Consider the following 10,588-nt stretch of genomic DNA (forward strand, 5'->3'; position numbering starts at 1 on the left):
TTTCTTGTTATTGCTGATGATGATGATGGTGAGTAATACCGTCGTCCTTCAGTGAAATCTACCGTAGCTTTGGAAGACCGTGGACACGTCAGAAAACCCCGGAAATATGAGAACCACGCCAGCGGAAATCGTGGTTTGACTGAAAATCCACGGAAAATTTGCCCAGTGTAATAGACCCTTAAGGCAGACTGTTACGAATATGGAATGAAAAAGATTAGATAAATAGGTATGATCAGAACCGATGCATATATCCACCTTTGATCAGCATTTTCAACTGAGGAAACTAATGATTGTTTTTATCTTGAGTTACGATGCTGTTTTTGTCACGAGCATAAGCTGGAAATAGAACCGTAAATAGGAGGGAGACACTGGAATGAATTCTGATCCAGGGTGTGAAAATCTAAGGGTGTGTGCTTCGTATGTTGACACACACACACACACACACACACACACACACACACACACACACACACACACATAGTTAGCCCGTCCCATGACCAAAGACTAATCTGCCTCTCCTTGTTCTCGCATAATATACTGAAGGAAACTATTCTCTTGTTTATTTGTGTTCATGTTTTAAGTTAATAATATTCCTTTGGGTTGTGTACATAAATAAGCCTTTGTATCATTTTGTACATAGTGATCCGTGTAACATGTGCTTCCTAAACAATGTATGAAAGATGTTTGTATTTTGTTAAACCTTCGTATAATTTTAAGTCGTATGCAGAGAAATTTAAAGAAGTCGTTTAGTGTGGCTTGGATATCGCCACACACACACACACACACACACACACGTCTTGTCTCTCCCCTCCCAAGAGAAATTAAACTCTGGTCCTGTTATGAAATTCTAAGATAAATAAAACCCAATGTAACATGGCGAACTGGATAACTACATTTGGGCATTGGACCCCCCCCCTCTTCCCTCACCCCCTACCAACACCTTGCCCCCCCTCCACCCTGCTAGTTCATTCTCCTCTCTCTCCATCTCTCTCTCACCCTCTCCCACTCAAGTAGACAAGTTATACACAAAGGGAGCGTCTACTCAGTCACAGGGTAAGTCGTATGTCACATGCAATTATAGGCACGAGTATATAATTATAAGTCTACGTCAGGAAGATGGAGGGATTTATTTATTTATTTATTTATTTATTTTTGCCGCAGTTGCCCCTAATTGTAAAGAGGAAAACATAAGCTACTTCAGTGGTTCCTCAAGTCTCGAGAAGCAAGGTTTCCAGAGTATAACATCTTCTCTCGACTCCTTGGTCCAGTTTCACAGTTCCCCATGACGGGTTAGCAAGCTCCCAAACCAATACCAGAGCCTTCGAAATTTCCTTGCATAGTGTCTGGTGTTTATATTTAAGTTCACGAATTTGATGAAACTATACAGGAAAAGTCTTGTGGATTTAGTGTGGCGTCGAAGACCTCACCATTTTGGATTGTATGGGAGAGAGAGAGAGAGAGAGAGAGAGAGAGAGAAGCTTTTGCCTGTGTTTGAAGAGCGCAGCGAAAAATGGTCCAAAAATGGCGTCTAAATCTTAGGTGTACTGCGACTCAATCTGTCAAGGGAGTCCTCAGTCTTCCATTCAACATTGCCAGACTGTCGTACTCAGCCTCTTATGTTTCCCGATTTTCGACCCCAAAACTGCCTCTCCGACCCCATTAACTGGCTTCACTTAGAGTTATCGTTAAAATGGTTAATTATTGGTGTTTCTTGGCAATAGTTATGGGTCAGAAACCGGTAAATACGATGCTCTGAGTACGATAATCTGTCAAGAGCATGGAGGTAGAATTGGTGGAGTCGATACGGCCCGCTAATCCCATTCATTGAGGTGAAGCCGACGAACTGTCAAATTTACGGCCAAAAGATGGGGGTGGGCGAGCTTGGATGAGCCCATTAAGAGGGAGCCTGACCTGACAACACCTGACACTTGGCCGTAAAAATGACAGCTCGGGCGGATTCACTCCACCAATTCTACCTCCATGGTCACCTGTACAGCAAGAGCAAGAGCAAGTCTGCCATACCACAGTGTTTACATCTGACGCAACGAGGAAGGCCAGGCGCTCTTCACCTTATTTCACCGATAATCACCTCTTCACCTGTAATCAAGCCCCTCCGCCACTCATCAAAGGCAGCAGGTGTCCAGGTACGTGTGTGTGGTGTGACTTTATATAATTAGGCGTTGTATTTCTATTAATGGCCGGTGGTTCTGGTATGTTCCATTACGTAGTGCTGAGGAGGAGGAGGAGAGGAGAACAAGAGGTAAGAAGCGGAATGGGAAGTAAAAGAGGAGGATATTAGATTCACGTATACTTGTCACCTGTTATTACGTTTGCCGGTTATTGTCACACTTTCCCTTCGCCCTTGCGTAAGTGTGTGTGTCATTCTGGAATGCGTCCAGCCCGCCGTGCGTCAGACAGGCACTCGGCTCCCGTCCCTGTCAGTGTGAGGACCTCCGTGCCTGAGGTGAGCTGCGGGCCAGAGGGCGGCAGTGTGTGTGTGTGTGTGTGTGTTTGTGTGTGTGTGTGTATGTGATGCTGCCCGTGGTTACCAGGCTGTGTTGATGTGTGGGACAACTCTCCCTGCAAGTAATGGCTCCTGCACTGCTTAAGATACTTAGCTGCTGTGCATTACATCATCATGAGGCCTTAGGGAGCGGGTGACCTTAGTTGCTGCACAGAGCCTCCTGTCACTGCCTTGCACTGAGTGAGCTGCATTGCAGCATTGTCAGACCAGATGCCAAAGAAACTCTGCTTCTAATATTACTGCTGATACTTTACTATGAGATGGAATTCATATACCTCCATTGAACATACAGACATGTATTTATCTAGTTTTACGCCCGTAGCACTGTGGAGCTTGAATTTTTTCTGATATGTTGTCGCACTGTAAATCTGTCTTCATAATCATATCCTGTAGAAATAGGTAAATGTGGAGGGCCAAGCCCCCTCCTCCCCCCCCCAAAAAAAATTGTAAGATGTTAGGTTTGCTTAGAATAATAAGGCCCTCCCTTAGGAAGGGATGCTAGGCTTGGTTAGATTTTGCAAGTAATTATTTTTGATAAATATGAGTGAGATGCTTTATGCTGTGTCATTGCCATCCCGGTGGTGGAGGCAGTGGCAGAATTCACCTTCCTCGTGGTAATGTGAGGCTTGAATACTTTTTCCCCTCATTTTTCTGCATATTGTGAGGTACAGACCTACTTTTGGTGAGTCATGATGCATTCCCTATTATTTCTTTACTTTTTCATGGAAATCACAGTAGCTTTTGGGAGGGGTCGAGGAAGGGAAATTCAGGATACTGTAATAGTGATTTCTGCTGGAAGTAGTTAGCATTACTACCTCCCTTCCAGAATGTTGGCAGCAAGGTTGACCAGTGTGTGCCGGGGGAGTGCCGGCGTGCTGCTGCGGCCCACCCTGGCAGCAGCGGCCCCCCGGCCCCCCCTTGCCCAATTGGCCCGGGGCTACAGGGAACCCGGCCGCCCCTTCGCCCGCCGCTCCAGGCTGAGGGAGGCGCAGGCACAGGTGGCGGAGACTGCTGCGCAGGCCACGAAGGGCAAGGTTGGCGGTGAGTTTTATTTACTTTTTGTTTTTATCAGAAACTGAGCAGCTCAACAGTGCCGCCACAAACAAGGGGGGAGGAAAGGCCCATGTGGAGTGCCGGGTATAATGTTTAGAGTTGTGTGAAGCTGCCAGGGATGTGTAGAGGAAAATGTTAAATAAAGTGTACTAAATAATAATGACTAATGTTGATATGATGATGTTGCTGTTAATAATGATAAAAATACATTAATAAAGATGACATATATAATGACTGATGACATAATTGAAGTCTGTGTGAAGCCCCAGCGATGTGTACAGAAGAAAGTTAGTGTTCAAAATGACTAATGACTAATATTTTTTTTTTTAGTGCCGTTTCATATTCATAACTCCGTAGTGTGCTAGACATGGCCTTTACCGGCATAACACCAACACACCACTGTCATCCTCTTTGCAGCGATGGAGGTGGGCCAGATTGCAGTGGCCGGCGGTGCTGTGCTGGGTATCGGTGCCCTTTGTTACTATGGCCTCGGGATGTCCAATGAGCCGGGGGCCATCGACCGCGTGGTGTAAGTGTTCCCTGCCTGTCTTGGGGTCCTGCACTCTGGGGTGGCTGTGTCCATGTCTAACCTTTGTTCATGAATTTTAACTTGCAAGAAATGGGACAATTGAGAATGTTACTTTGTCCTATTTGTGTTGAGTCCTTTGTATTTGTTTTAGGTAACATGGGACAGCTTTATTTTTCTCTCATACTAGGATTAGATAAAAAGCAAAATAATGACTGGAGTGTTATTTTATATATTGGGAGATTTTATATTTGTCATCTTACCTGTTGAGTCCTTTGCACTTATTTTGGGTAATATATATAAGACAGCTTTTTTTTCTCCCTTTGGTAGAGAATTAGGTCCAGAGCAAAATAATAATAAAATTAATACCCTCAACATGCTGCTCCATATAATAGGAGACATTGAGATTACTTACTAGAAAAAAAAAGTACCTATCAGATTTTATAATAATAATAATAAATTAATAATATAATAATAATAATAAAATTAATACCCTCAACATGCTGCTCCATATAATAGGAGACATTGAGATTACTTACTAGAAAAAAAAAGTACCTATCAGATTTTGTTTGAAACTCCCCTCGCAAGATAGAGATCCTGTTTTAGGGGCTGAGGTTTGAATCCCAGGCGTAAAATTTGGGAAAAGATTTAGGGTCGCATTGCTAAACATTTCGTCGGTCAGGTTCACATAATTGACAAGGCTTTCATGGGAGTTTGGGGTATTTCCAGGATTAGTTTTACGGCCCTGGTGGTAGTTTGATCCTGCTTATGTACCGTGAATGTAAAGAGACACATTAGAGTCTGACTGACCCCCTCTTTGACCTTTAGAAATAGCTGATATGAAAAGCAAAAATGTCTTATATTACCGACCTTATTCTCCTGACTACCGATAGATCAATTTCTTATGTGTTTCATGACTCAGATTTCGTGTGTAATGATGAGAAGCAGGTCCTATCAGATTTAGGGCATGCGAATGGAAGCGAGTTCATCAGTTTTGGGTCATAGCCGTTCAGGTGTACAAAATTCATTGTTTTCAGGCATTTTGTGATCAGACAGTTGGAGACACATTCCTGGTTGACGACAGACCACTTAACACTTCTGGCACTTGCAGGATCTGGCCGCAGTATGTCAGGGACCGCATTCGTGACACCTACTCGTACTTTGGGGCGTCCTGCGTCGCCGTGGGTGCCTCGGCCGTGGCTGTGTTCCGCTCACCCCTCGGACACCGCTTCTTCGCCCTCTGCTCGCGCCACCCCATCATGGTGAGTGGGGTTGTGACGGCAACTTATCTGATGAGTGTTTGCTGGGTCTTAATATACTAACACCTCAACAATTTAGCCACTAAGTTGCTTCCTAGAACTTTTTTATATATACACTACAAGGGGCAGCTTAAGGGAAAAAATAAAATAAAAAAAGAGAATGAAAGAAAAACAGTCTCTGGTACTGCTCCTGCAAATAGTTGATATAGACAAAAGACGGTCCACTTAGGGAGGGGAGAGACATGTCATGCTTCTTCTTGCTCCTGTCCAAGCACTTGCCTAGCATCATCCTTTGGCCCTTTATGAGGTTAGACGGTCTATCGATTCCAACTATTTCTGCCCCTTGCCTCAGCCTCTCCAATGCCCAATGCTGTTAAATCTTCTTCAACACATTGCTTCCATGTCTTCTTGAGCCTCACTCCTAGTAATAATAATGATAATAATAATGTTTTCCAGTCGACTGTTGGCATCCTGGTGGGTCTGGTGGGCACTGGGCAGGCCATGATGTCCATCCCTTACTCCCCCGGGCTGGGCGCCAAGCAGATGATGTGGCTGGTCAACTGTGGCATGCTGGGCCTGGCCATCGCTCCCATCGGCGCTCTGGGCGGGGCCATCGCCATCAGGGCCGCCTGGTACACTGCTGGTGAGTCATGGCCAGTGGTGGCTTTAGCTTCATAGAGTATGGAGAATAGATAAATTAACCCGCTCTTTTATGCACTAATTAACCCAGTAGCAGCAGGGATCATGTTTCTTAATGGTCCCTCTAAGCGAGAAAAATGAGAAAAAAATCATCACTCACACAAACCATCTCATAATATATATCAAAGCATTTGTGATCAGTTTATGTATCATCTATTTTTGGGGGTTTAAATCATGGCACAAATTTAGCCCATCGCTGCTACACGGTAAAGCCACAAGTTTGGCCCGTCGCTGGTACCGGGTTAAGGGAAGCAACAGTCTTATTTTGGCAACTCTCTCACTCAACTCAGCCTCCACTTAACCGGAAATTAAGAAAATCTAATTGTCTTTCAAACCTTCGTCTTTTTTTTCTTTTGTTTTCCCTCAACCTCCATTACATAAAAAGGAAAAGAAAAGCACATGAAAAATCATCATCCCACTCCCTCTTTTTTTTTTCTTTATATTATTTATTTTATTTATTTATTTATTTATTTTGTCACTCATCCTCCACATGCTAAAAAGAAAAAAAGAAAACTCACTAAACATCACCGTCCACTCCCTCACCTCTCCCTCCTCCCTCAGGCATCATCGGCGGGCTCAGCACCGTGGCCGTGTGTGCCCCCAGCGACAAGTTCCTCAACTGGGCGGGGCCGCTGGGCATTGGGTTGGGCGGGGTGCTGGTGGCCTCGCTGGGGTCCGCCTTCCTGCCTGCCTCGTCCTCCCTGGCCATGCCCCTCTACTCCATCTCCCTCTATGGTGGCCTCCTGCTGTTCTCGGCCTTCCTGCTCTACGACACACAGAAGGTGGGTGTTTGGAGCCTCATATATGGTTTGATGTGCCTTTTTGAAGCTCGAGTCAGGTGTTATAAGCCCCTTTTTGAAGCTTGAGACAGGTGTTATAAGCCCCTTTTTGAAGCTTGAGACAGGTGTTATAAGCCCCTTTTTGAAGCTTGAGTCAGGTGTTATAAGCCCCTTTTTGAAGCTTGAGTCAGGTGTTATAAGCCCCTTTTTGAAGCTTGAGACAGGTGTTATAAGCCCCTTTTTGAAGCTTGAGACAGGTGTTATAAGCCCCTTTTTGAAGCTTGAGACAGGTGTTATAAGCCCATTTTTGAAGCTTGAGACAGGTGTTATAAGCCCCTTTTTGAAGCTTGAGTCAGGTCTTATTAGCCCATCCTGAGAAATCTTGAAAAATTGCTAAAAAATGTAAATTACTACATCCATAACTAAATGAATAATGGAAAAGTTTTGAGAAATTACTAAGAAGAGGGAGATTACTAGATGTATAACTAAAATAATAATATATAAAAATTAAATAAGGAAATTGTGTAAATAAGAAGTGAGATAAATAATGGGAAATAACTAATAGATAACTGAAGGTAATAATAATAAAATAAATAAAGTTAATAATAGATGAATGAACTTAATATACTTAAGGTAATATTAGTCAGTCAATCAATCCGTCAATAAAGGTAATAATAAATGGTAAATACATGAAATACAATAATAAATAAGTCAATAAATAAACTAAATAAACTAACAGTAATAATCATAATAACAACAAAAAAATATGTACAAAAAACTACAGAATAACACCCACACACCAAAGACAAATAACCAAAATAAAACTAAAACAACCAATAAGCAATACAACTAAGAAAAAATAAGTCCAGAATAACACCCACTTCCTCTACCTCACTCACCCTAACCACCACCACCTCTTCCCTCCCTCCCCCAGGTGGTGCGCAAGGCCGAGACTCACCCTAACATGTGGGGCGTGGTGCCGTACGACCCCATCAACATGTCCCACCACATCGTAATGGACGCCGTCAATATATTCGTCCGCATCGCACAGATTCTCGCGATGGGCGGCGCAGGACGGAGGAAGTGAAGTGGTTTGGCTGTTGGTTGTCTGGAATTGTTCGGTTGTTCTTGGTAGGTTGGGTTGGGTTGACTGTGTGTGTGTGTGAGATGAAATGAGTTAGTGGTATGTTGGGTTGGTGTGTGTGTGTGTGTGTGTGTGTATGAGTCTGTGTGTGTGTGTGTCTGTGTGAGATGGAGTGAGTTCATGGCGCTGTGATGTAATTACTGAACATATAGAGGCCGTTACGATTATGTTATTTATGGAATTGTTTCGCTCATACATTGTCTAGGCTCCCTGTTGAATGGTGGTGTGTGTGTGAGAGAGAGAGAGAGAGAGAGAGAGACCATACACTCAAAAACCCTATGTAAAGTGCAGAGACCAAGGAAAGCAAGTAAGGGCATATTGGCATAATTATAAGAAGGAATCATCTGGTTCACGAGGGTCTTGAGTCGGGAAACTAATGCCCTGTGTGTGTGTGTGTGTGCGTAAGATACAGGGCTAGACATTACTATACTACATATGTTGCTTAGAAGTGTTGATTATGTGGTTCACTATATATTCTGACTCCTTGCCATGCTGTACTTCACCCTCATGATGTACTATTTACAAGTGGTGATGGAGGGGAAGATCTGTATTGCTGGTGTAAATAGATGGGCAATGAGCTGTCCTAGTATCTCTTAATCAATAAAGTAGAACATCTGTACTGGGATCTTTAATTCCTCTTCACTAATACCAAGTTAATGTATTTTTTTGTGGGTTATGTATTAGAGGAAAGAATACAGTATTGATTTTAAGCACCTTACCTGTATCTGTAAGCACTTTGAATATGGTTACAGTACAAGCCTTTCTCAATTTCCCTTATGATACTAACTTAATGTATTTTATGGGGGTTAAGTAGTACCATAGATTGGCACTTTATATATCTGGGTATGGCCATAGTATAAAACTCCTTAATTTTTCTTCACTAATACCAGCTCAATATATTCAAACAAAGAGGACAGCATTGATGTAGACTGGCACCTTATTCCTATCTATCTGGGTATGACCATAATCTCTTTCTTAACTTTTTTTCACTATTTTAAACTCAATTTATTTAGTGGGGGGATAATATTAGAACAAAGAACACAGCATTGGTATAGACTGGGCTTATTTTTCTACCTAAGAACTCTGGGATTTTATTTATATCTGTGAGCACTCTGGGTATAGTCACAGTATAAATCTCTTTCTTAATATCTCTTCACTAATACTAACTCAACTTATGCATTTTGTGGGTTATATAAAAAAGAAAATCATATGAAGTGTTGAGATTAACCAGCATCTTATTTCTCTCTGTAAGCACTGGGTATGGCCACAGTATAAACCTCCATATATTCTCTTCACTAATACTAACTCAATGTATTCTTTTTGTGGGTTATATATATTACAGAAAGTTATGTTAAGTGTTGATGTATTCTGACACTTCAATTCTATCCTTAAGCACTTTTGGTAAGGCCACAGTATCACCTCTTTTTATATTCTCCATACTGATACTAACTCAACCTTTCCTTTGTGGGTTATATATATACAAAAATAAATAAATAAATAAATAAATGGAGTTAGTCTTTATTTTGCACAACTTATCTCTCATCACAGCATTCGTCAACCATCCATCTACTTTTTCCTGCCCTTCTAAGCACTTTTATTTTACTCTATTTAATTTATTTTATTGGATGTCTTGAGTATGATATTTTTTCAGTATTCATTCATTCACTTGCTATCACTCAATTCATTCACTCTTCCTCCCTCCACTCATCCACCCTTTCTCACTCACTTCCTTCACCCTTCCTCCCTCAATTCATTCACCCTTACGATCATTCATCACCTCTTTCACCCTACTCTCAGGTTCATCCTTGCCTTTCAACTTCCCTTGCAATCTTACCCACCACCACCTTGTCCTTTTTCCAACCTCTCACTCGTTTGCTAGTATCAGGTTCTCTAGTGTAGTGACAGGTTAGGTATGAAGGCCTTGGACATACCCTGTTAAGTGGTTCTCTCTTGCACTCCTGTTCTAGCACTTGTCTGAGGGAGGGTTGGCTTGGAGGGGTATGACCTTTGCACAGGGCAGCTAAAGTCCAGAATCTTAAGCGTATCGGACTCCCATCACGACCATTTCCCAAGGCCACAGAGAAGATTAACCAGGTTTTCATTGGCGTTTCTCCCGTTCAAGGTACAGAAGTTGGGTAAATCTATGACCAGGATCACAAAAGAAGTCTATCGTAATCCCAGAAATTTCTAAGAGAGGCTTTTCAGTCGAGCAAAGTGAGGTGCTGGTACATTTTGAATACTGGCTTAAATGTTTGTTTGTTTTAAGCCCTTGAGCCATCTCCTTTGCTGTAAAAAGAGAAAAGGCATCCCTCCAGGCTTTTAAACTCTTCAACACTGTCAGAAAGTTATAAGTTGTTTGCATAAGTACGAAAAGGCAGCCGCTCTTTGTAAAACTATTATTTATTGATGTATGTACAATTCCAAAATGCAAACAGCTGCACTGATGGGTGACTTAACATGGGAAACATAGGCAACACTAGTCCTTCCTTGCATGCTGTAGTATAGAGAAACCCGACACCCAGCCACACACACACAGGGGGGGGGGTCTATATGTGTCTCGGGGTAGTATGTGTCTGTGGGGTTTGTAAACATCCTGTGGAGAGA

At 42.5% G+C, this 10,588-nt stretch overlaps 1 protein-coding gene across 3 annotated transcripts; it reads left to right on the forward strand.

Moving 5' to 3' along the window:
* The first annotated feature begins 1,979 nt into the window (after window positions 1-1,979).
* On the forward strand, window positions 1,980-8,603 carry LOC126981208 (growth hormone-inducible transmembrane protein-like). 3 transcript variants are annotated; one of them, XM_050832011.1, is made up of 7 exons: window positions 1,980-2,144; window positions 3,351-3,565; window positions 3,995-4,106; window positions 5,215-5,365; window positions 5,819-6,005; window positions 6,623-6,843; window positions 7,775-8,603. In XM_050832011.1, the coding sequence occupies exons 2-7, from the start codon at window positions 3,352-3,354 to the stop codon at window positions 7,925-7,927; spliced, it is 1,038 nt and encodes a 345-aa protein (XP_050687968.1). In that variant the 5' UTR covers window positions 1,980-2,144; window position 3,351; the 3' UTR covers window positions 7,928-8,603. The 3 variants fall into 3 exon arrangements, with proteins under 3 accessions (XP_050687968.1, XP_050687970.1, XP_050687969.1); XM_050832013.1 differs by lacking the exon at window positions 7,775-8,603 and adding an exon at window positions 6,966-7,008 and having other exon boundaries at window positions 6,623-6,899; XM_050832012.1 differs by lacking the exon at window positions 7,775-8,603 and adding an exon at window positions 6,933-6,975 and having other exon boundaries at window positions 6,623-6,899.
* The last annotated feature ends 1,985 nt before the right edge of the window (window positions 8,604-10,588 follow it).

Source organism: Eriocheir sinensis, chromosome 47 (assembly GCF_024679095.1).
Source record: "Eriocheir sinensis breed Jianghai 21 chromosome 47, ASM2467909v1, whole genome shotgun sequence".
Taxonomy (NCBI): domain Eukaryota; kingdom Metazoa; phylum Arthropoda; class Malacostraca; order Decapoda; family Varunidae; genus Eriocheir; species Eriocheir sinensis.

Coding starts and splice junctions, on each gene's coding strand:
- LOC126981208 (XM_050832011.1), top strand. CDS start 3,352: ATGTTGGCAGCAAGGTTGACCAGTGTGTGCCGGGGGAGTGCCGGCGTG. Junction 3,566..3,994: donor CACGAAGGGCAAGGTTGGCG/GTGAGTTTTATT, acceptor TCCTCTTTGCAG/CGATGGAGGTGGGCCAGATT. Junction 6,006..6,622: donor GGCCGCCTGGTACACTGCTG/GTGAGTCATGGC, acceptor CTCCTCCCTCAG/GCATCATCGGCGGGCTCAGC.